The sequence below is a fragment of the Pseudoliparis swirei genome, chromosome 1 (genome assembly GCF_029220125.1).
Source record: "Pseudoliparis swirei isolate HS2019 ecotype Mariana Trench chromosome 1, NWPU_hadal_v1, whole genome shotgun sequence".
Taxonomy (NCBI): Eukaryota; Metazoa; Chordata; class Actinopteri; order Perciformes; family Liparidae; genus Pseudoliparis; species Pseudoliparis swirei.
In genome coordinates this window covers 18413655-18438654 of record NC_079388.1, presented here as the reverse complement: position 1 = coordinate 18438654, position 25000 = coordinate 18413655, and the positions used below count along the sequence as shown (strand labels likewise).

At 45.0% G+C, this 25000-nt stretch overlaps 1 protein-coding gene across 2 annotated transcripts in view; it reads right to left on the bottom strand.

Moving 5' to 3' along the window:
• The window catches only part of nrsn1l (neurensin 1-like), a 103521-nt gene that overhangs the window by 386 nt on the left and 78135 nt on the right, over positions 1 to 25000 (bottom strand). The window contains exons 2-5 of one of the 2 annotated variants that reach the window (XM_056406663.1): positions 4662 to 4773; positions 2373 to 2438; positions 2132 to 2269; positions 1 to 1093 (exon numbers count right to left, since the gene is read on the bottom strand). The exon at positions 1 to 1093 is cut by the window's left edge and continues 386 nt beyond it. In XM_056406663.1, coding sequence (XP_056262638.1) covers positions 731 to 1093; positions 2132 to 2269; positions 2373 to 2423 — 552 coding nt within the window. In that variant the 5' untranslated portion in view covers positions 2424 to 2438; positions 4662 to 4773 and the 3' untranslated portion in view covers positions 1 to 730. Of the gene's footprint in view, positions 1094 to 2131; positions 2270 to 2372; positions 2439 to 3459; positions 3506 to 4661; positions 4774 to 25000 lie in introns of those variants that run through there. The other variant, XM_056407426.1, reaches the window with a different exon arrangement.

The following is a 25000-nucleotide window of genomic DNA, read 5'->3' as shown; positions in this document are numbered from 1 at the left end:
CCCCGAAATGTTGACAGACAAACGGATTGACAAATCACGTTGAAGGTTTCGTGTGACGAGTTCTTTCCGCGCCGCGTCACCCGACACGTCGCCCCTTCGTTCCTCTGTGTCTCAGAGGGGGAGACGGGAGGAAGGAGGAGCAGGAGGAAACCCGACTGATTCATCCACGAGTTAAACTGATTTCTGCTCCTTATTTGCGCGGAGAAATAATTGTTTTAAAAACGGAAACAGTGTCAAACCGTACTGCCGCGGTTTAAAAAAAAGCAAAAAAAAATAAGAATAAAAAAATGTGCGTTAATTGCGTTAAAATATTTTAGTGCGTTAACGCGGCCAAATTAATCGCATAGATTAACGCGTTAACGCTGACAGCCCAAATAAATACATATTATATTAATGTAATGAAGCCAAACATTAGGGCGTTAGATGTTCCAAAGTTTGTGGGATGTCCTCAACAAGTATGAAGATGAACTAGTGGTTGGGTCTTCCGTGGTGGATGAAGGAAATGATAACTGTTTCCACGGAGAAAAGCCACGGAGATAAGCCCCGCCCCTCGCACGAGTGAAGCAAAAAACGACAAATGGTCGCGCGAGTAAAAACGAATATTTGCAACGGTTTTGGTGTGACTGTAATATCCGGGACGAGAAAAAACTTGCTAAAATCTTAGACACCAATAAACAAGACGGTAAATGAGGAGACCCCGGGGTTCAGAACAAAAAGCCTCGGCGGGGATTTAAGAAGCGGACTGCACGGGTTCCACTTCGGCAAAGAGGGTTGCGGGTAATTTGCCCTGTTCTTTGCCTGCAGGCTTAGCGACCGCATCCCTAAATCCCGTCTGTTTCCACCTCTTCGATCCCTTCCCGGCGAGGATCAGAACGACGATTCCCGTCGCCGCCGTGAGGGCCGCTCCGAGGCACGAGAGCCCGATGCCCGCCGCGGCGCTGAGGTGTAGCCCCCTGTTGAAGCTGGCGGCGTTGGCGTCCACGAAAAACATGTCGCCCTCTCCGAAGGATTCGATCCTACGTGGAGTGGAGTAACCGACGGACAGGGTGGCGACGCCGGAGGTCAGGATCAGCAGACCCAGAGCCAGGTACACCTGGGGGGGGGGGGGGACCAACAGTAGAAATATGGTGTTTTGTTTGTTTAATAGTCGGCCATATTTGCTCGGGGCTCTTCCTGTCAAGTTAGGAAAAGGTCATTTTGTTTGTTGAAAAGGGGGCGTGGCCTAAAAGGATTTTGCAAATCATACCATCAAGTATGCTTGATTTAAAAGCATGTATGAGAGGGTAAACATGAGGAAATACCCTCATGGGACATCACCCACTGACTCTACCACACCAGAGAGCAGCTTCAAACTAAAGAGGAATTACATTTTTGTGTAAGTATTTGGTTTATGTACGTTTTTAATACAAACCCTGATAACAAACGCATCACTTCCTGGTGCATGTGTGATTTCTCATGGCACGTAACAACGGATGTACTCTCAATTCCGTCGACTCAATCGGTAACATATTTAAATTCCTAATTTGTGATATTGGGCTGAATTTAATTCAAAAGGACATGGTCCTCACAAGTGTAGCTGGTCCTCACAAGTGTAGATGCGCAAGTACGAGTGTATGCATGTGTGTATACTTTAATTGATCATGTGACATGATTGTAAAGTGCTGTGAGGCAAATCTATAATGTGATATCGGAATATACAAAATAAACTGAATAGAATTGAATAGGACCTGGTCCTCACAAGTGTAGCTGGTCCTCACAAGTGTAGATGCACAAGTACGAGTGTATATGTGTATGTATACTTTAAATAATCATGTTGCATGGTTATAAAGCCATCTGAGGCAAATTTTTAATGTGATATACAAAATAAACTGACTTGAACATGGTCCTCACAAGTGTAGATGCACAAGTACGAGTGTATGCGTGTGTGTATACTTTAATTAATCATGTTGTATGATTGTAAAGCTCTCTGAGGCAAATTTGTAATGAAATATCGGGACATACAAAATAAACTGAATTGAAACTGAATATGTAAAAACTCCCAAAATGCATTGGGGTGTGTGGTTGAAACCCAGGAACAGAGTGATAGAAGCTGATTGGATAGTGTGTGTATGTGTGTAGTTTCTCCTTATACCTTCCAGATTACTAATTTCCACCCCGGGCTCGACCTCCACCTCCTCTGGACGGACCCCCGGTCCTCGGGGTCTCTCTCCTCATAGAAGTGGTGCAGGTAGGACCGCACGCCGAACCGGAGGCAGCCGGAACCCGGAACCTGGGAGGGAACCCGGATGAAAAGCTTTTTTAGATCTCCTCGCTGTCCGCCTGCCGACGGTTGATCCTCATTGAGCGGTGATCAAACAGAGTGATGGGCTCACCTCGCTCCCGGAGGGTTCTCCTCCTCCCGAGGCCTCGCAGCACAGCGCCATCTCACCCTCACGCACCTGGTGCACCCAGTGAGGAAACACGTTCATACAAGCACTCAGAAAAATAATGGTTCTTAAATGGTTCTTTAAAAAGCTTTGTGGTTCTACGAAGAACCATCACCGACTTAAGTAAAACATGTTCGTTTGAGGCACCTTTATCGGTTCTTTAAAAAACTCTTCAAGGAAATGGTTCCTTGAAGAACCCTGGTTTAAAAGGTTCTTTGAGGAACCAAAAATGGTGCTTTGAAGATTTTTTTTGTGAAGGTTCTTTGAGGCACCTCTATAGGTTCTTTAAAAAATATTTACAGAAATGGTACTTTAAAGAACCCTAGTTTGAAAGGTTCTTTGTGGAACCAGAAATGGTGCCTTAAAGATCCATATGTTGAAGGTTCTTTGAGACACCTTTATAGGTTCTCTGAAGTACTATTTAACGAAATGGTTCTTTAAAGAACCCTGGTTTGAAAGCTTCTACCCGGAACCAGAATTGGTACCCTAAAGAACCATTTTTTAAAGAACCCTGGTTTGAAATGGTTCTTTTATGGCATCACTCTGAAGAACCATTTTGGGTTCCATATGGCACCTCAATTGTTCAGAATATATCTATATATACATATATATATATATGTATATATATATATAAATACAGCTAGGTTTACAGCTTCAGGGGGGCGGGACTAGGGGCGTCCCCCTGTTATAATGGTAGGGGAAACTCTGATTTATATATATATATATATATGTATATATGTATTCAGAGTCCTGGGCAGCTTGAGGTGTGTACAGGCTGAACATTGTTTATCTGCTGAACACGGATTCCCCGGTATGTAAAAGCCTCCGTCCCTTCAGAGGCCGGCTATAAGTCTGGAGCCTGTGCGCCGCGAGGTCGCCGTGGTTATTGTCGCCGTGGTTATTGTCGCCGTGGTTATTGTCGCCGTGGTTATTGTCGCCGCGGTTATTGTTGCCGCGTGTGAACGATTGACGGCTACACACGGAGCTCTACTGCCGCCCACGTATGTGTGTGTGAGTCACGCTCTGTTCTTACATGGACAGATGTGCACACGTGTTGTCGTCTGTGTTGCCGTGTTGTCGTTCTCCCGAGGCGGTTTGATTCATTTATCTTCATTCTTCAAGCCTTCAAATGATTTCTCCAGGCGGCGTGAAGCCACACGGCGAGCTGAAGCCCGAGAAACACGTCAGAAGTCACCGAAGGGGAACATGCTCAGGTACTGGGAGCTTTTTTTATTATATATATATACAATGTTCAAAAGATACATTTGGTGTTTTCTATGAAAACTCACTGTTATTTATCAAATTAACTTCAAAATGAATATAAAATCTAGTCAAGACATTGATGAGGTTATAAATAATGATTTTTATAGTAAATATTAATGTTGTTCTTCTTGTGGCTCAAAGGAAGGCCAGTTTTATAGCTTCTCTCACCAGCATAACTGTTTTCAGCTGCGCTCACATAAAAAGGGTTCAAAGGGTTTTCTACCCCTCCGCTAGTCTTCTAAGGCGATAACACAATGTACCACTAGAACACTGGAGATGGGCCTCTACACACCTCTGGAGAGACTTCATTAAACACCAGAGAATAGTCATCTACACATTAACGATGTAGAGAGAGTATTTATGATTCATTTAACGTGATCTTCATTTAAATAAACAATATTTACTTTGAAAAATAAGGACATTTCTAGGTGACCCCAAACTTTTGAACAGTAGTGTATAGATGTATATTTTTTCAAAATTCAAAATCTTGAACCTGAGAAGACAACCTGTTACCAAAACTCCAATTATTATAAATATATATGCGATACAGTAAACCTCTCATGTCTTATACCTGTACCTGAACATGAACATGACTCAAAGTTAACTTACATAGCCTAATGTTTAAAAATGCAAAATATGACATTTAATTTGTCTTTTTCTCATGAACAAATGGGGAAAAAGCAACAGGGCTTCTTCACTGCCCGCACTAAATGTAGGATTTTTACATTAGCGTCCCTTAAGGCTACTTACAAGACACAATATCTTGTTTGTTGTTGTTGTTGTTGTTGATCGCATCAACAACATAATCGGTCATTTCAACAAGTATCACGGACAGAAACGAGCCGCCGAGCACCAGTGAGTCATCGCGGCCATGCAGCCTCTCACTTTCTCTGAATTTAATATATATATATACATATATATGTTATATGTGTTATATGCATGAACCCCCCCCCCCCCCCCCCCGGGTCTTACCCCTCTGGTCCCCGGAGCAGGTCGCGCTCCTCACTGCGCCTCCATGGTGCTGCTGTCTGTCCGCCGGATCTCAAACGCTGCAGGCTGATGTGAAGCAGACGAACGAGAGACACTGCGCATGCGCGCAGGCCCGCGAGGGAGAAGAAAAAAAACACAACAAACAAAACAAGGTGTAAACGCTTCAAACCGTTTAGTGCATATAGTTTCCTAAAAAGTGATTAGGATTTATTTGTAGTCACATTTGAACCCAGTAAAAACTTTCAATACTATAGAAAAATAAATAAATAAAATGTGTCACAAAAGGAGATTTAAAGCATTAGTCACCCAACTCACCAGAGTCACTCCCGCCTCCAGGAGTATTTAGCAGAACATGAAAGCCAGATTAAGCCTATATATATATATATTTTTTATTAAACCCAACATATAGGACTATTGTTGCCCCCCCCCCCCTCCCCCACACACACACCACCATTCTCCACCTGTCTATATTTTGCTTTTTAGACTTTTATTCGTTATCCCAAACTGCCCACCGCTTTAACCTTTAACCTTTAACTCTGACAACGCCCCTAAATGTTCTCGAATTGTGAAATCAATTGTGTTCTTGATTCGGTTTCAAAGAACCTGAGTGGCATTTTTGGGATGAACCGGACAGCCAATCGGGAGCCGGGGCCTCGTGACCTCACGGAAGCCTTCTTGAGGAAAATTGGGAAGCGGAAGAGTTTTTAGGTCGACTCCACCGATTTTACAAAGCAACAAAAATAAATCCCTCCCACTCGTTCTGTGGGAAAGAGTTTTCAAATGTCTGAGATAATAAGATGATGTCATCGTTGGGGTCATCCTGGCTTGAAACAAAGACATTGTGCAACAGAGAAAGCATTACAAGAGGTTAGAGTGTTATATAATGTGAATATTACATCTATTCCATACTGTATATATGTGTGTTCCTTTACAAAGGAGAGATGTTAATTCATCCATAAGGAGAGAGAAAAGAGGAGATAGGAGCTCAGTGTGTCCTTAAACGAGGAGATAGGAGCTCAGTGTGTCCTTAAACGAGGAGATAGGAGCTCAGTGTGTCCTTAAACGAGGAGATAGGACCTCAGTATATCCTAAAACGTCTCGTTGAGATAACAACTATTTCTTCGAGGGTGACCTGGACAAGACAGGCAGCAACATAAGAAAAACAAAACCTTACAAACAAAAGAACACAGAACAAGAGAAGTTCAAAGAAAATACAAATCAATTGTTTAATTGGCACAAAGAGATAAAAGTGTTAAAGAAACAAGTTAACGTTTTACTGGGCTTACGTCTAAAGATTTAGTTTTTTTCGACGTTTAGGGCAACAGCATTTAATCAAAGCTATGCTAGGCTATGCTAGGCTAGGCTAGGCTAGGCTATGCTAAGCGGCTACTTATATACCGTCAATGAAAGTGATATAACATGTTGTCATCGTCGTCGTAGATGACCGAGAGGTTCCGATGTTCTCGGCAAGAAAACAAAGGAGTACATTCCCCTAAAGGAGGAACTTTACTTCTTTACATTTTACTCTGTTTCTCTTCCTTCATCTGAAACGCATTTTTCTTTCATTTATTTTTTAAAGCAAACCGAATTCCCTTTTCTTCTCTGCATCTCAACCCCCCCCCACCCCCACGGATTCACAAAAGAAATATAAAAAATTAAAATAAAAATAATAATTCTTGTCTATCTCTAATGCGGTTAGGCTTTTTTTTCTTTTTTTTCTTTTTTTTCAACTTATCTTTTAATTGCACTAAAGGCTCGTTAAATCTAAAAAGCCCCCCTCCCCCCCCCTCGCGTCAAACCTCTGTCTAACTCCATCCAGTCGGGACGCATCGCTCACAATCTCAAACACATCGGGGCACACCTGTCATAATTGCATCATTTGAAAGCCGGTTAAATTCACTCTCTCTTCTTAAAAGGCGAGGTGCGCCGTGTGGTTACACTCCCTCACATCTTCTCTGTTATCTTCCATGTCGCTTGTAGTAAGCTCACATTTTAATTGCACAATAAAAATTCCATAAAGCACATTTTTCTCCCCCCCCCTCAATGTGCGTTATACGACCCGCTGCCGGCAGGGCGCAGTTCAGAAGGTCACTGGATGTGTTTTTTTTTGCGGGTGGGAGGGAGCGCGTGTGTGTGTGTGTGTTGGTGGGTGGGGGGGGTGGCCACGTTACATCATGCGGAGCGTCAGATAATGGCACATTAACGTGAATAATGCACGGCGTGTTGACGAGCGGAGGGGAACGCCGCGCAGTCTAAATATTCTATAAGGAGAGGAACGCGTCGAATGGAATAGCACTTTGGGAGCTAATGGGCCGCCAGGTGTCACATCCCATGATGAAGAGGCACAGGAGTGTGTGTGTGTGTGTGTGTGTGTTGCTCGTTCTTGCTCAATATGGGTTCTAAGGCCTTTTCCCCAAAAAAAATCTTTTTAAATGTTTCCTCATTTGATGGCTTCGTGCTTCTTCTCACAATCTGTCTTTAAAAAGACGCTCGCAGTTTTCGACTGTAATTAGATTTCCCAGACAGGAAGTCTGGAGGAGACGCAACAAACACATTGAGCTGTCACAATATGTCCATATACTCCTTTGGAGACATCTCTGAAAAGTTTTTGACTGGTTTTAAATGGTTTTCTGTGGTTTGAGATTTTTTTTGCTTTCAGCTCAATTTTCATAAATATGTGTATTACTGATTCATCTAGTTTTGAAGTATAAAGCTTTTCTATGTTTCTATTTATATCTCTCACTACTTTCTGATTTTCCTCCCTTGCCTATGCCACATATTGATGACCCTGATTTAAGGGTCTTTATTCATAAGAACAATGGGTCTAATTGTTTTATAAAAGGCTCACTAATTGCCACAAACAGAAGGACGTGTCATGTTTTTCTTGGCTGCGTATTAATGCATGTGGTTTTACAGGGGAATATTTGTGGCAGCTAAATAAATAAAAAGAACATTGTCCCATGTTTGTATTTTTTACGATAAGACAAAAGACAATACATAGTCATAACACCTAGAGGACGACGAAACAGTGGACACATCATAAAGTCAGTGTTGAGAAATAAAATAAATAAAATAAATAAAATAAATAAAATAAATAAAATAAATAAAATAAATAAAATAAATAAAATAAATAAAATAAATAAAAATGCATGTTTTCATGTGTGCATGTGAACTTTTTTAAATATATTTGTGTAATTATTTAAAAAGAAAAATTATTTAAAGGAATTAAAATACATTGATGATGGCAGATGTATATGTATGAGCATATGCACGTACGTGGAATTTAATTGGTTTCGAGGCAAAAAAATAAAAAATAAAAAATGAATTAAGATGAATGAGTGGTGTCATGTTTGTAAAAATACAGTGAATGATGACCCATGATAATGGTGAAGGAAACACAGAGAAATAAGATTTATTGACCATAAATCATACAGAAAATGACACGAGATGGAGAAAAAAAGCAAATCCTTATATCCTCTACTATTACATAAGAATATTAAGATGATTTATATGTGAAATCTTCAACTGAGAAGCAGCGAATGACTAATATCTGTCCAATGAGTGTGTTTAAGTCAAAGGTTAAACTTCTAAAATACAGCAGAGATATAGAGTGCTCACGTAGAGTACCTGCAGAAGTACTTGAGTACAGGTACATGAACCACGTGTCCGGGCCTCCGAATCTTTCCGTTGTCGTCAAAGTGATTTGCAATCTGAATAAAATCGTCATGTGTTTTACATCTCCTGTTGGAGGATGACACATAGCGAGCAGAGAAAAAGCCCCCGAAGCTTCTCTTCATCTTTTGCCCCGAGAGGACACATTTCATCACTCGTCTATACTGATTATTATTTTTAATATACGTATTCGGGGATGCGAGGCTGTATATGCAGGGGAAGAAGAAAAAACCCACGAAGGATTGAGCTCAGTGCGTCCGTCCATCCAGACGAGTCTCAGACGGACTGACCCACTTCTCTCTACCCATGAAAACAGACATGTGCCTGGAGGGGGACCACGGCTGGTTCAGGGGAGGGGGGGGGGGGGGGGCTCTCCACAGGGGATCTCCCCATCATCCCTCAAGTCGTTACAGCGTAGACTGAGAGAGAGAGAGAGGATGGATGGATGGCTTTCGTTCCAACGACGCGGGGCCTCCACTCGTCCGACCGTTCAAGGTCACGCCGAGCGGATCGATGGTGGCTGCACTTGATGCATTGGGGAAGTGGATAACGTGTGTGTGTGTGTCTGGAGGGGGAGGGGCAGGGGGGTTAGGGGGCGTGGCCTACAGACGCGCCTCTGCACAGGGGTCAGACTCCGTGTGTTCTCAGTTCACCAGTCGGACACTAGATGTCAGTGAAATGCAGCGCAGAGCATCAAAGAAAGACCCTTCGGTTGTTATTGTCTTCACACAGAAGGAATAACATGTATATATATATATATATATATATATATATATATATGTATGTATATATATACATATATATGTATATATACAGTAAATGTATATATACATATATTTATATGTGTATATATACATATATATATATACAAATATATATATTAATATATGTATATATATGTATATATACATATATATATATGTTTATATTAGGGCTGTCAGCGTTAACGCGTTAATCTATGCGATTAATTTGGCCGCGTTAACGCACTAAAATATTTTAGCGCAATTAACGCAACTTTGTTTACTTCCGGTGTTCGTTGAAGTTTTTACACTCAAACCGAGTGTCAAGCCGCGGCAGTACGGTTTAACACTGTTTCCGTTTTAAAAACAATTATTTCTCCGCGAAAATAAGGAGCAGAAATCAGTTTAACTCGTGGATGAATCAGTCAGTTTCCTCCTGCTCCTCCTTCCTCCCGTCTCCCCCTCTGATACACAGAGGAACAGAGGGGCGACGTGTCGGGGGACGCGGCGCGGAAAGAACTCGTCACACGAAACCTTCACCGTGATTGGTCAATCCGTTTGTCTGTCAACATTTTGGGAAAAAAACAACCAATGAACACTCAGTAAATCACAAAGGACCTCCCACCACACTGGTGAGGCTCATGAGCAGCCTGTCAGTCAGAGAGCAGAGAACACGACACCACGGCTGTGTCTACTACCGCACACTTGAGCACTTGGAGCACTGACTTTCAGTGCTTAGGGCGCCACACTGACAAAACCAGCAGAATTCAGTGCACTGAAAGTACCCGGATGGTGCACTGCAAACGGGCAAAACATGTCGTGTAAAACGATGGACAACTGCGCCTCATTGAATCGAGAGCTGAGATTGTTCTGGAATGTTTGATGTATAACACATGGGGGTGTGTCATATGAAAACGCCTTCAAACGGTGAATTTAATTTATTTTGTAAAATGTATAAAATGAGCCCAGCCTCCAGAGGGTTAACGTGACATATGTGAATGTCAGTCAGTTATCAAGGCCACTGGTTCTGCTGTTCAGTGTTAAAGATGACAGGACCAATGGGGTCTCAATATACTTCTTTTTTTTTACTAATCTGATGTTTCACTGAAGAAACAATTTATCATCCACAATATTAAATACCTCGCTGGCACTTTATAGGTAGGAGCCTCTTTGAAAACACAGCTCTGTGTCAAGTTTGGTCTTTAAAAAGAATGAACTTTTAACTTTTAATTGCGAAATGAATTTCAAAATGTGCGATTAATTAGTTAATTTTTTAAAATCGATTGACAGCCCTAGTTTATATACGTATATCTATGTATACGTATATATATGTATATATATATACGAACAATAATACATATATAAAATCACTGTTTGTCACTATTTTTCATAAATATTTGAAAGTCGTGTGTATGACATTCTTTCCGCATTGATTTCCCTCCACAGTTACAGTTCTCTCCAACACACCTTGAACGCACCACTGGCTGCGTCATCGATACTCAACACTCCGCGTCTCGCTGTCACATTTTGAGACGTCAACGTCTCTCAATATGGATTCAGCCTCGTGTCGGGGTGAGGAATCATTATCATATCAATAACGCCATCTATCATGGAGGTAATTAGATCGCTGACTGTCTGTCGCTCTACAACGGGCACGTATGAGCCCCCCCCCCCCCCTAAGAAGTCATTAATGTAGCGTGGTGTAATATCATCACACAGCTCTCCATCTAATTCATCAATTTAATAGGTCATAATTAATTGCTCCATTATTAATGTAGTGATGTCATACCTACACGCCACGGGGGGTGAGATCAACGGTCTGTCACGAAGAAACGCCACCGCCGCCATGTGAGGCGCTCTGGATGTAGCGCTCTGGATGTAGCGCTCTGTATGTAGCGCTCTGTATGTGGCGCTCTGTATGTAGCGCTCTGGATGTAGCGCTCTGGATGTGGCGCTCTGGATGTAGCGCTCTGTATGTGGCGCTCTGTATGTAGCGCTCTGGATGTGGCGCTCTGTATGTAGCGCTCTGGATGTAGCGCTCTGGATGTAGCGCTCTGGATGTAGCGCTCTGGATGTAGCGCTCTGTATGTGGCGCTCTGGATGTAGCGCTCTGAATGTAGCGCTCTGTATGTGGCGCTCTGTATGTAGCGCTCTGTATGTAGCGCTCTGGATGTGGCGCTCTGTATGTAGCGCTCTGGATGTAGCGCTCTGGATGTAGCGCTCTGTATGTGGCGCTCTGTATGTGGCGCTCTGTATGTAGCGCTCTGGATGTAGCGCTCTGGATGTAGCGCTCTGAATGTAGCGCTCTGTATGTGGCGCTCTGTATGTAGCGCTCTGGATGTGGCGCTCTGGATGTAGCGCTCTGGATGTAGCGCTCTGGATGTAGCGCTCTGTATGTAGCGCTCTGGATGTAGCGCTCTGGATGTGGCGCTCTGCATGAGGCACTCTGGATGTAGTGCTCTGTATGTGGCGCTCTGGATGTGGCGCTCTGTATGAGGCGTTCTGGATGAGGTGCTCTGGATGAGGCGCTCTGGATGTGGCGCTCTCTATGTAGCGCTCTGGATGTGGCGCTCTGCATGAGGCGCTCTGGATGTAGTGCTCTGTATGTGGCGTTCTGGATGAGGCGCTCTGGATGAGGCGCTCTGGATGTGGCGCTCTGGATGTGGCGCTCTGCATGTGGCGCTCTGGATGAGGCGCTCTGGGTGTGGCGTTCTGGATGAGGCGCTCTGGATGAGGCGCTCTGGATGTGGCGTTCTGGATGAGGCGCTCTGCATGAGGCGCTCTGGATGTGGCGCTCTGCATGAGGCACTCTGGATGAGGTGCTCTGGATGTGGCGCTCTGGATGTGGCGCTCTGCATGAGGCGCTCTGGATGTGGCGCTCTGCATGAGGCGCTTTGGATGTGGCGCTCTGCATGAGGCACTTTGGATGTAGTGCTCTGGATGTAGCGCTCTGGATGTGGCGCTCTGCATGAGGCACTTTGGATGTAGTGCTCTGGATGTAGTGCTCTGGATGTAGCGCTCTGGATGAGGCACTCTGGATGTAGCGCTCTGCATGAGGCGCTCTGGATGTGGCGCTCTGCATGAGGCACTCTGGATGTGGCGCTCTGCATGTGGCGCTCTGGATGAGGCACTCTGGATGTAGCGCTCTGGATGAGGCACTCTGGATGTAGCGCTCTGGATGTGGCGCTCTGGATGTGGTGCTCTGCAAGAGGCACTCTGGATGTAGCGCTCTGGATGTGGCGCTCTGGATGAGGCACTCTGGATGTAGCGCTCTGGATGAGGCACTCTGGATGTAGCGCTCTGGATGTGGCGCTCTGGATGAGGCACTCTGGATGTAGCGCTCTGGATGAGGCACTCTGGATGTAGCGCTCTGGATGTGGCGCTCTGGATGTGGTGCTCTGCAAGAGGCACTCTGGATGAGGCACTCTGGATGTAGCGCTCTGGATGTGGCGCTCTGGATGAGGCACTCTGGATGTAGCGCTCTGGATGAGGCACTCTGGATGTAGCGCTCTGGATGTGGCGCTCTGGATGAGGCACTCTGGATGTAGCGCTCTGGATGAGGCACTCTGGATGTAGCGCTCTGGATGTGGCACTCTGGATGTGGCGCTCTGCAAGAGGCACTCTGCATGAGGCACTCTGGATGTGGCGCTCTGGATGAGGCACTCTGGATGTAGCGCTCTGGATGAGGCACTCTGGATGTAGCGCTCTGGATGTGGCGCTCTGCATGAGGCGCTCTGGATGTGGCGCTTTGTATGAGGCACTCTGGATGAGGCGCTCTGCATGAGGCACTCTGGACTTGGCGCTCTGCATGAGGCACTCTGGATGTGGCGCTCTGCATGAGGCGCTTTGGATGTGGCGTCTGCATGAGGCGCTCTGGATGTGGCGCTCTGCATGAGGTGCTCTGGATGAGGCGCTCTGTATGAGGCGCTCTGGATGTGGCGCTCTGCATGTGGCGCTCTGCATGAGGCGCTTTGGATGTAGCGCTCTGGATGTGGCGCTCTGCGTGAGGCGTTCTGGATGTGGCGCTCTGGATGAGGCGCTCTGCATGAGGCACTCTGGATGTGGCGCTCTGCATGAGGCGTTCTGGATGTGGCGCTCTGCATGAGGCACTCTGCATGAGGCGCTCTGGATGTGGCGCTCTGGATGTGGCGCTCTGCATGAGGCGCTCTGGATGTGGCGCTCTGCATGTGGTGCTCTGCATGAGGCACTCTGGATGTGGCGCTCTGCATGAGGCGCTCTGGATGAGGCGCTCTGCATGAGGCGCTCTGGATGTGGCGCTCTGCATGAGGCGTTCTGGATGTGGCGCTCTGGATGAGGTGCTCTGCATGAGGCACTCTGGATGTGGCGCTCTGGATGTGGCGCTCTGGATGAGGCGCTCTGCATGAGGCACTCCGGATGTGGCGCTCTGCATGAGGCGTTCTGGATGAGGCGCTCTGCATGAGGCGCTCTGGATGTGGCGCTCTGGATGAGGCGCTCTGCATGAGGCGCTCTGGATGTGGTGCTCTGCATGAGGCGCTCTGGATGTGGCGCTCTGCATGAGGCGCTCTGGATGTGGCGCTCTGCATGTGGCGCTCTGCATGAGGCACTCTGGATGAGGCGCTCTGCATGAGGCGCTCTGGATGTGGCGCTCTGCATGAGGCGCTCTGCATGAGGCGCTCTGGATGTGGCGCTCGGCATGAGGCGCTCTGGATGTGGTGCTCTGGATGAGGTGCTCTGCATGAGGCACTCTGGATGAGGCGCTCTGGACGAGGCACTCTGGATGAGGCACTCTGGATGAGGCGCTCTGGATGAGGCGCTCGGCATGAGGCGCTCTGCATGTGGCGCTCTGGACGAGGCACTCTGGATGAGGCGCTCTGCATGAGGCACTCTGGATGAGGCGCTCTGGATGTGGCGCTCGGCATGAGGCGCTCTGCATGAGGCACTCTGCATGAGGCGCTCTGGATGTAGCGCTCTGTATGTGGCGCTCTGGATGTAGCACTCTGGATGTAGCGCTCTGTATGTGGCGCTCTGGATGAGGCGTTGACGTTGGTGTTCATGCGTGTCAAAAGCTCCTCAGACTCAACTGCCTGTGGATCAAATTCATCAACTGGTTCGGCACAACCTCACGATGACCTCACGATGACCTCAGGGGTCAGATAAGTTCAGACATCACTGTGGAGGATATTACACGGCTCCAGGACATGAATATTTAACCGTTTCAATCTGGTGAAGCCATCTCTCTCTTTCTCTCTCTCTCTCTATCCCTCCCCCTCTCTCTCTCCCCCTCCCTCATTCTACCCCTCTCTGCCTCTCTCTCCCTCCCTCTCTCACTCTCTCCCCCTCTCGTTCTACCCCTCTCTGCCTCTCCCTCTTTCTCTCTCTCTCTCTATCAGTCAGGGCCTCTAATTCCACGGCGTTCTCTCTCACTCTCTCTCTCTCTCTCCCCCCCCCCCCTCTCTCTCTCTCCCTCTCTCTCTCTCTCTCCTCTTGAGCCAGAGGAGGTGATGATTAGCCTCGCGGTCGGGGGGCTAACGATGGAGTGGAGTGTCAATTCAAACCTTCAGAGTCACGATCCTGAGGAATGAAATCAGCCTCCGTTGTTTTGGGCTCGGTTCTCGTCCTCGGGGCGGAGTCTTCCTCAAACACAGGAAACCACAGAGTCGCGTTGGTGTTTTTTGTCCCGAGGTCATTTCAACCCAAACATTCATCTCTTCCTCAACCTGACGAAGTGGTTTTAGCGGCATAAACCTCTTAGCTTCCTGAGAAGGTGGAGCTTTATTTTGAAAAGACGACATGCGTGCAGTGTACCCATGACAACAACGCTGTCATTGGTACACCAGAATAATGCAACACTCAAAGAAACACTCACTGCGTTTGAATATAAAATAACTGTTATGCTACTTGTGTCTTAACTTTTAGTTCATTTTAACTCATCTTGTTCTGTGTTCCTTAAAAACATGCAGAACGTTTGTCCTGGTCACCCACGAAAAAGAGATTTTAAATCTCAATGGGACTTACCTGGTTAAATAAAGGTTTACAAAATAAAATATATATATAATGTTAATTGGTGAGTTTAAAAAGTGCTGTTAGGCTCGTTTTAGGATACACTGAGCTCCTATCTCCTCGTTTTAGGACACACTGAACACCTATCTCCTCGTTTTAGGACACACTGAGCACCTATCTCCTCGTTTTAGGACACACTGAGCACCTATCTCCTCGTTTTAGGACACACTGAGGACCTATCTCCCCGTTTGAGGACACACTGAGCACCTATCTCCTCGTTTTAGGATACACTGAGCACCTATCTCCTTGTTTTAGGATACACTGAGCACCTATCTCCTCGTTTTAGGACACACTGAGCACCTATCTCCTCGTTTGAGGATACACTGAGCACCTATCTCCTCGTTTTAGGACACACTGAGCACCTATCTCCTTGTTTTAGGATACACTGAGCACCTATCTCCTCGTTTTAGGACACACTGAGGACCTATCTCCCCGTTTGAGGATACACTGAGCACCTATCTCCTCGTTTTAGGATACACTGAGCACCTATCTCCTCGTTTTAGGATACACTGAGCACCTATCTCCTTGTTTTAGGATACACTGAGCACCTATCTCCTCGTTTTAGGACACACTGAGCTCCTATCTCCTCGTTTTAGGACACACTGAGCTCCTATCTCCTCTAGGACACACTGAGCTCCTATCTCCTCGTTTTAGGACACACTGAACTCCTATCTCCTCGTTTTAGGACACACTGAGCTCCTATCTCCTCGTTTTCGGATACACTCTGTTAGCATCCTTTCAGAGTAACTCCATCTTAAACCCGCCCAGATGATCGGACACACGGGTCACATGTTGTCGTGTTGCCATTTTGGGACTAAAACAAAAAAACTACAGGCGTTGCCGAATCAATCAGGACCGAAATCCTGAATCCCAAAATAAATCGTCAATAGGAAGAAATTAAAAGTTATTTTTGGTCCTCCAATTACACGCAAAAGTTTTTTTTCATTATGCGCCAACTAGCCTCCAAAGTACATTAATATAGCTTCTTCTGGCAGAAACACTGAGGGAACCGGCCAGAACTAATGAAAAACACACTGCTGGGGGGGGGGGGATCATACAAATGCGAGACTTCCAGTATAGACGGGGCTCATGTAAACGCATACAAACAGAAATTCATATTTTAATCACCTCGCCAGCTCTGGCTCTGAATCATTGTCAACCATCTGCCCCCTTCGTTTCAAACAGCATCGCAACCTTTCCCTGACGTGTGTGTGTGTGCGTGTGTGCGTGTTGTCACTGGTGCGCACACACACGCTTGTGTATCCAGTGTGTGTGTTCTGGCTGCCAGTCGTCCATTGCCAAGGTGAGGTGGAGGTCACTGGCAAAGCAACGCGTAATACGATGACATCATCTGGGCACAACAACAACAAGAGGAATGCCCAGAATGCAACGGGAGAGTGAAAGACCCACAACACGAGACGTTTTAACTAAATTCAATATAAAGTTAGCTTATTTACTCTCAGGCCGGAAAAATAACAGACGTCCTCGTCTCTTTTTAAGTCGGCGGTCAAGTCCGTTTTTTATTATTATTATTTATTCCCCCCCCTCGCAGGGGGAGGGGGGCGGGCAAAGATACTCGGTCCCCACTGAGTGCTCCTGCTTTCATCCCTTTGCATCTGATCAATAATGGATGGAGCTCCCGCCGCCTCGCAGGCAGCGGGGATCGCTCGGCAAGAAGAAGAAGTCGGAAAAAAATTTTTGAAAAAAAAGAAAAACAGCCGGCCCCCGAAGACGGACCGAGGCGCCACGCGCTCGGACGCCAATTAGCGGCAACGTTTTTGTAGTAATTTTTTTTTTTACAGTCGCTTCGGTTCACTTTGCTGGGGCACACACACACACACACACACACACACTCACATGCACACACCTCTGGAGAGCCCTGCTGACCTACTCCCCCCCCCTAACCACTTTATTGATCTGTGGGCCAAAAGATGTGAAAGCCTATTGAGGTCGTCATTAATGATGCATCGTATCCAGAAAATGTCAAATGTGGCCGGGGAGCGTAAACATAAAAAATAAAAAAATACGCGTCAGATTGGACCGCGGACTCAAGAGCGTGAGCGGGGGGGGAGGGGTGTGTGTGTGTGTGTGTGGGGGCTTTGAAGAAATATCCTCCATGCATCCATGTGCATCACACATGTGAGAGAAGAGAAGACGAGCGGCGTTCAGATGATGCAACCGCTTCATCACGATTTGTAACTCTTCTCAGCGAGTTATGACCCCCCCCCCCCTCCCCCCATTTTTGAAGGATGCGAATCAACGGGGCCAAGACAGGATACATGGGCGTAAAAATAATGCAGTTTTTGTTGTTGTTGCCTACTTGATGCGTTTAGGCCGCCTAGAATTTTTTTTTTGTGTGGATATTGTATAGTTTATTCTCATTCTTATTCTTTTTTTAGTCTGCTACTGCTGTCGGGTGTTTTGCACATAAGAATTTCACGAACCGATTATACTTGTATAAAAGGGGATGTGACAATAAAAACTTGAAACTTGAAACTTGATGTCCTTTTGATAAATATTCTAGCACACACACATACATATAAATGTACAGTGCATTAGCTTTTCCACCGAGACCCCCTCCCCCCCCCACACACACACACACACATAGACATCCCACGGGGAGGGATCCAGTGTGACGGCTGTGTGTTTTCAGACCTTTTGGTGCAGCCGCTCATTCATCCAGAGGCTCTCCTCTGGGTTCTCCTGCAGCTCTTTGGAACGACGTGATAAACTTACGTTTCTTTTTTCCCTCCAGTGGATCGCTTGTGGAGCTTCTGTAATTCGGGGGGGGGGCCTTCGCAGACATCGGCTCCCGGGTTCCAGGACAGAGGCCCCATTCAAAGAGTTAGGATTTACGGGTGAAGCACAGAGCGGCCTTGTGTTCCAGCCCCAGACGACACGGGAGCATACATCTAACTTTACGAGGGGAACTCGCTCCGAGAAAAACATTTTATGTCGATTTTAAGCCAGAGTCTGATTTTATATGCAGTTCTTCTTACACCATCTCTCGGTGTTTATCAAGTGACACGAGAATAACTTCCTTCAACACATTGAGATTATTCAGGTTGTTCTCTTATAGCTCATTCGTGGTTACGCTTAAGAAAACGAGATTCATCGCTAATGACGTAACTAGTGGTTTAAAACAACCTCAAATACTCTTTCTGCTAAATTCACCAACAATAACATATCCAACGAGATTCATTTGCCCGTCAAGCTGTCACAAAACCACACAAACCAAGCTATTTGTTATATAAAATATAATAATATATTGTATGTGGACTTGTTTTTAGAGAATATAACTGCAATTGGAAGTTAAAGCGATGTTACTAACACTGTACTTTAAATATTACATTTAGACCAATTCCTTTTTCTTAGACATCAAAAGGTTGAATTATCTCACAAATAAAAAATTCCTGAAAATGGCATATCCTCGTTTTCTGGAAAATACAAATACAGTGGAAAGCTTTTGGGTTTATCGAGCGTCGGGGCCCACAGAAAGAGATGGAGGAGGAGCTAAAGGGGCGTGGCCACATACAGTATTAAGGGGGCGTGGCCACATGAGGAGCAACTTGGGCTGAGCATGAGGAAAACAATGGGGAGAACGGTGCGTAAAAACAGCGTTAAAGCACGAGTATCTCTCTCTCTCTCTCTCTTTCTCTCTCTCTCTCTCTCTCTCTCTCTGCGGAATAACTGAACTATATACATACGCTCAACGCACGCTAATGTTCTCTCCGTACCGGCGGTCGCCGGGGCCGAGTCGCCAAGGCCGAGAGCCGTTAGACCGACGTAATGAGTTCCCGTGTGAGTAATGGCCGCCGCCGGGAGCACGTTTTATAAATCGGATTTTTGTGTGTATTCGCAGGTTTATAATCAATGCAAGGCGTACGGAAAAAAAGCAGCCGCCGTACACCGTATGTACATTTATCTCCTGTCGGGGCCGCCTGATGTAAGACTTGTACACTGTGTTGGCTCCCGGGATGCCGTAATGGCCCCGGCTGTGATGCCGGGGGTCCCGCGTCGCTGCTTTTTAAACACCATCGAGCCGTCGAGCCGTCCGCCATCATTCTGCAGCGCCGGTGTTTATTTAAATGGATTTGGCTGTAAAGTAGGTATAAAACACGAGGGCCGAAATGAATAACGGGCCGATATATAAAAGCCGGCGTGGCCCCGAGCCTCGGAGCTTCAGCCGAGGCGCGGTTGCAAACTAGGCCACGCTTACAGGACTATCAAATCCCCCAAGCTTGCCTTGGAAACACGAGCCTTCTGCATTCGTGCTAAATGTCTCTCCTTGTCATCCCTGTTTACTCAAGCCTCACCACCCTCCCTCGCCGTAATGGATTCAGGGGCCCCTGACAAGCCATGTTTGATTGATTTCTCCCCCTGACCACTCAGTGGAAGGACTCCTGGCTGCGTGCCAGCTGTACAGTGGGCCCCGTCCCATGTGTGTGTGTGTGCACAGATGGAGCCGCTATAGCATAACCAGCCTCAACCACGACAACTCTAAAGGTAGGATCCCGCGGCGTGCGGCGCTCTGCCCGGAGGGTGTCATTAACATTTAGAAGCGGCCGCGGTATCAGTCACGCCGACGTGTGTTGAACCTTTTTTTCTACACGGAGGAGATTTCACAAAGAAATAGATATGAATCGAAGCATATTTCCATGTAGAAGTGTACATGTTTTTGAGTGTGACATTTGCTGATGAAAGTCAAACAGCAAAGCCATGTAGGTACGTCTTGAAGAAGAGTGAGGAGAGGAAGTTGGACTTATTGAATTGAAACTCTTCTGTTCTATTGGGTCCCAACTTTTTTTTGCATTCGCATCAGTGTCGGAGAAGTTCCCGTGATGGATGTTTCCGGAACCGCCCTCGGTTAGGATGATGGATCCGAAATTCGGCGATATGAGGGGTCGATTAAAGTTCACATCTTCGCGGTTCTCTTGGCTTTTTTCTCCGCTGACTTCGCCGATGTTTACTCAAAAAGTCTTCGCCAAAAGTCTTCCTGAAAGTCTTCCTGAAAGTTTTCATGAAAGTCTTCATGAAAGTCTTCCTTAAAGTCTTCCTTAAAGTCTTCCTGAAAGTCTTCCTGAACGTCTTCTTGAAAGTCTGCCTGAAAGTCTTCTTGATGGTTTTCCTTAAAGTCTTCCTTAAAGTATTCCTGAAAGTATTCCTCAAAGTCTTCCTGAAAGTCTTCTTGAAAGTCTTCTTGATGGTCTTCCTTGAAGTCTTCCTTAAAGTATTCCTAAAAGTCTTCCTCAAAGTCTTCCTGAAAGTCTTCTTGAAAGTCTTCTTGATGGTCTTCCTTGAAGTCTTCCTTAAAGTATTCCTGAAAGTATTCCTCAAAGTCTTCCTGAACGTCTTCTTGAAAGTCTGCCTGAAAGTCTTCTTGATGGTTTTCCTTAAAGTCTTCCTTAAATTCTTCCTTAAAGTATTCCTCAAAGTCTTCCTGAAAGTCTTCTTGAAAGTCTTCTTGATGGTCTTCCTTGAAGTCTTCCTTAAAGTATTCCTAAAAGTCTTCCTCAAAGTCTTCCTGAAAGTCTTTCGGGTGGCGCTCTAGAAGCGATGGTTTGAATCTGTGTTTCTGATGAACATCTGCAGGATACTGCGGTGTGTGTTGCAAGAGAGAGAGAGAAACTATTCTCATTATCGCTGAATAACTCATCCAATTACAGAGCGCGACTGTCAAAGTCGTGAACGTATCCAGGTGCAGACGTGGCAAATCACTTCTATTGATATCGAGTACATCTCCGTATCATATTTGGCTTTAAAAGTAACAATTAGTTTCGTCTCTGATCATTAAAAAAACAGCCAGAAACACACTTTTGACGTCAACGTTGTTTTACGTCGAAATATGCGATGAAATGTACGTGGTTCTCGCTCAAAATGTCAGAAAAATTACGGCGGGACTCGAGAGAATGTGTCACAAGCAAAAAGAGCAACGATACAAAACATCGCGAACATGTGCTGCTGTGATCTAAAGCCCCGGTAATCTACTGGCAAATTATGAAGCATGGCTAAATAAAAGGGGGGCGCATTAGCCGTAGCTGTCGGCTTACTCTGATTGATAGACCGCACCGGCCGTGGCAGATGTATTGAGTGTGTGTGTGTGGTGTGTGTGTGTGTGTTGTGCTATCAGAGACGTAAATCACCATCGTGAGGTAAGCTTCCATCGTGATGAATGCGTTGCATGGTGTGGTGTATGTCAAACACTTTGTGTAATAGGAAGGTGTGTATGTAAAATTGTAATTAGAGACTAATCCTTCCATCTGTCTAATGATAGAAACGTATGCATATATTTATATCAAGAGAGAGAGAGAGAGAGAGAGAAGAGAGATATTACTATACCTAGAAGAGGCTTTCGGTAAAACCGTTAACGAAAAGACCCGTACCAGCTTCACTTTTTATTTATAATATATTAAGAACTAGAAAGACTGCAGATAATAACACTTGATTTTTTGCGCTGGCGTTTTGAGTGACATGGGGAGTTGTGGGCTAGACAATTGGAAATACATATTCTGAAAATGTCAGATTCGATATAAACCCGGTGTAGCCTAAAGGGTGAAATGAGAATTTGCATGTCAATATAGATTTTCAAACTGTTGTTTAATTCATGAGGATAGCCTAGCGAGCGGCGTCTCGTGACATCACTGCCCTTGTTGGCCCCGAGTTCGACATTTTGACTGTCGGCCATCTTGGTTTCCTTTTTGCAACCGGAAGGGACACGAGAGGGGGCGGAGCTTAGGACCACCGGAAACGCAGAGTACGGCGTTTTAGGCCGAAACATTTTTACAATTATGTGAAAGGGTGAAATTCGCAGAAAGAAAAACACGGACGTCTCGTTTGCGAGAAAATGTGAACTTGCACGTCAACATAGATTTTAAAACTGTTGTTTAATTCATTATTAGCTTATTATAAGAATATATAAGGACTACTTATACTGTGTACGGAGGTAATGTCTCGAGACATCACCCATCGGTTTGTGGACACATTCGGCCCTGAGTTTGACATTTTGGCCGTCATTTTTACCTGCACACAAAAACAGGAAGGTTCCATCTGAAACCGAAAATGGTTCCTCAGAGTGATGCAATAGAAGAACCATTTCTGATTCCACAAAGAAACTTTAAAACCAGGGTTATTAAAAGAACCATTTCCCTAAATAGTTCTTCAATGAATCAATAAAGGTGTCTCAAAGAACCTTTCAAACAGGGTTCGTTAAAGAACCATTTCTATAAAAGGTTCTTCAAAGAACCTATAAAGGTGTCTCAAAGAACCTTAACAAAATTGTTCTTTTAGGCACCATTTCTGGTTCCACAAAGAACCCTTCAAACCAGGATTCCTTAGAACCTATAAAGTTGTCTCAAGGAACCGTAACATACGATTCTTTAAGGCACCATTTATGGTTCTTCAAAGAACCTTTCAAACTAGGGTTCTTTAAAGAACCATTTCCTTAACCTTCCTCCTGTGTTAGCTTTCTGTTACCATCTCTTATGTTAGCGGGTCGGTGCCGACCCGTGTCTTAAATCAGCTGTAAAATACACCAACAACAATGATCTATCATCCAATTTGTTTCTCATCTCTTGGTTACCTTGTTAGGCTTCCTTATCCATGAAAATATTGGTTTTAATATTTTTGGTGTGGGCTTCTGGGCCTTTTCTTTGTCAGTATATCATATTTCAATTTAAAAAATGGTAAAATGAACCTCAAGAGAATCATTTAAAGAGTTCTTCAAAGAACCTATAAAGGTGTCTCAAAGAGCCTTCAAAACAGGGTTCTTTAAGGCACCATTTTTGCTTCCACAAGGTACCTTTCAAACTAGGGTTCTTTAAAGAACCATTTCCTTCAAGAGTTCTTCAAAGAACCTATAAAGGTGTCTCAAAGAACCTTCAAAAATGTTTTCTTTTAGGCACCATTTCTTGTTCCACAAAGAACCTCTCAAACCAGGGTTCTTTAGAACCTATAAAGATGTCTCAGAGAACCTTAAAACATGGTTCTTTAGGGCACCACTTCTGGTGCCCTAAAGAACCTTTCACACCATGGTTCTTTAAAGAACCATTTCCTTAAAGAGCTCTTCAAAGAACCTATAAAGGTGTCTCGAAGAACCTTCATAACATGGTTCTTCAAGGCACCAAAAGAAGCTATAACACACACAAACACACACACAGGAACACACACACATATACAGAACACACATTCGGGATAACGCACACCAGTTCAAACACCATGTTGACGGTTTGAAGAGCCAAACCAACACGCCGGTCCCTGGGGGGGTTTCAGTATTTTCTTTCCACGTTTTTCTTCTTCCCGCCATCACAAACAAAACAAGAAGCGCTTGAAGAGAAGGAGTCGAATTCAAAGTCGAACAACGCGCCCACCGCCATCGTCCCGGCTGCGTTTGAAGAGTCTTAAAGGTGTAAGCGCTTCTCTCCTGAGGAGCTTCAAACGTCCTCGGCTCCGAAATCTTCTTTTTGTTTCAGAACAGACGAACGTTTCAGATGATTAACTTTCATCAGCTTCTACTTCATAAAGTCTCCCAGGCTGCAGAAAAATACCGGGAAACACGTCGCGTCTGAATCCATACGTGTGACTAATAAGTGTAACCATGCACGTCCGTGCGTACGTGTGTGTGTGTGCGTACGTGTGTGTGTGTGCGTGCGTACGTGTGTGTGTGTGTGTGTGCGTCCGTGTGTGTGGTTGTGACCTTAGCACCAACTAAAACTCTCTGATTATTCCGGGATGCGGAGTAAATTGGAATAATTCACTCTTTGATGAAATCTGTCAGACGCCTGCCTTCACACCTCCGCCAGATCGTACGATGACATCATCTTTTTGGGCGCACGCACACACACGTATTATTACACACACACATTAACACACACACACACACGCGTATTATTACACACACACGCGTGATTTTCTCAGCCACACTCTGGCAGGCGGTGAATATGAGAAGAGCGTTTGACCTGTTTTTGAATGACTTGTATGGTAATGCAGAGAGAAGCCATACATTTAAAAGAGCCCATTGCTGTGAGATAGGAGTCTCATTTAGAGACGGAGAGATGGGAGGAGATGGAGGGATGAAGGAGGGATGTAAGTGTATGTGTATATACAGGACTGTCTCAGAAAATTAGAATATTGTGATAAAGTTCTTTATTTTCTGTAATGCAATTAAAAAAACAAAAATGTCATGCATTCTGGATTCATTACAAATCAACTGAATTATTGCAAGCCTTTTATTCTTTTAATATTGCTGATTATGGCTTACAGTTTAAGAAAACTCTAAAATCCTATCTCATAAAATTTTAATATTTCCTCAGACCAAGTAAAAAAAAGATTTATAACAGCTGAGTGTTTGTCAAGGCTCAGGAAACCCTTGCAGGTGTTTCGAGTTAATTAGACAATTCAAGTGATTTGTTTAATACCCTACTAGTATACTTTTTCATGATATTCTAATATTTAGAGATAGGATATTTAAGTTTTCTTAAGCTGTAAGCCATAATCAGCAATAAATCAGAATAAAAGGCTTGCAATATTTCAGTTGATTTGTAATGAATCCAGAATGCATGACATTTTTGTTTTTTTAATTGCATTACAGAAAATAAAGAACTTCATCACAATATTCTAATTTTCTGAGACAGTCCTGTATATATATATCGAAAAGAGAGGGAGATGATTTGAAGGAATACAAACAGGCTGCGACCGAAAACCTGGAGCGGAGCCAGCAGACTTTCACTCTTAATCTGTTCCTCGCTCTCTTTCTCTCGTCCTCCCACCGACACTTTCTTTCTCTCTTTCTTTTCCAATCTCACTCACTCTCCCACCTCATCATCTAATCCAGCCTGCGGGGGGAGAGGAGTGTGTGTGCGTGTGTGTGTG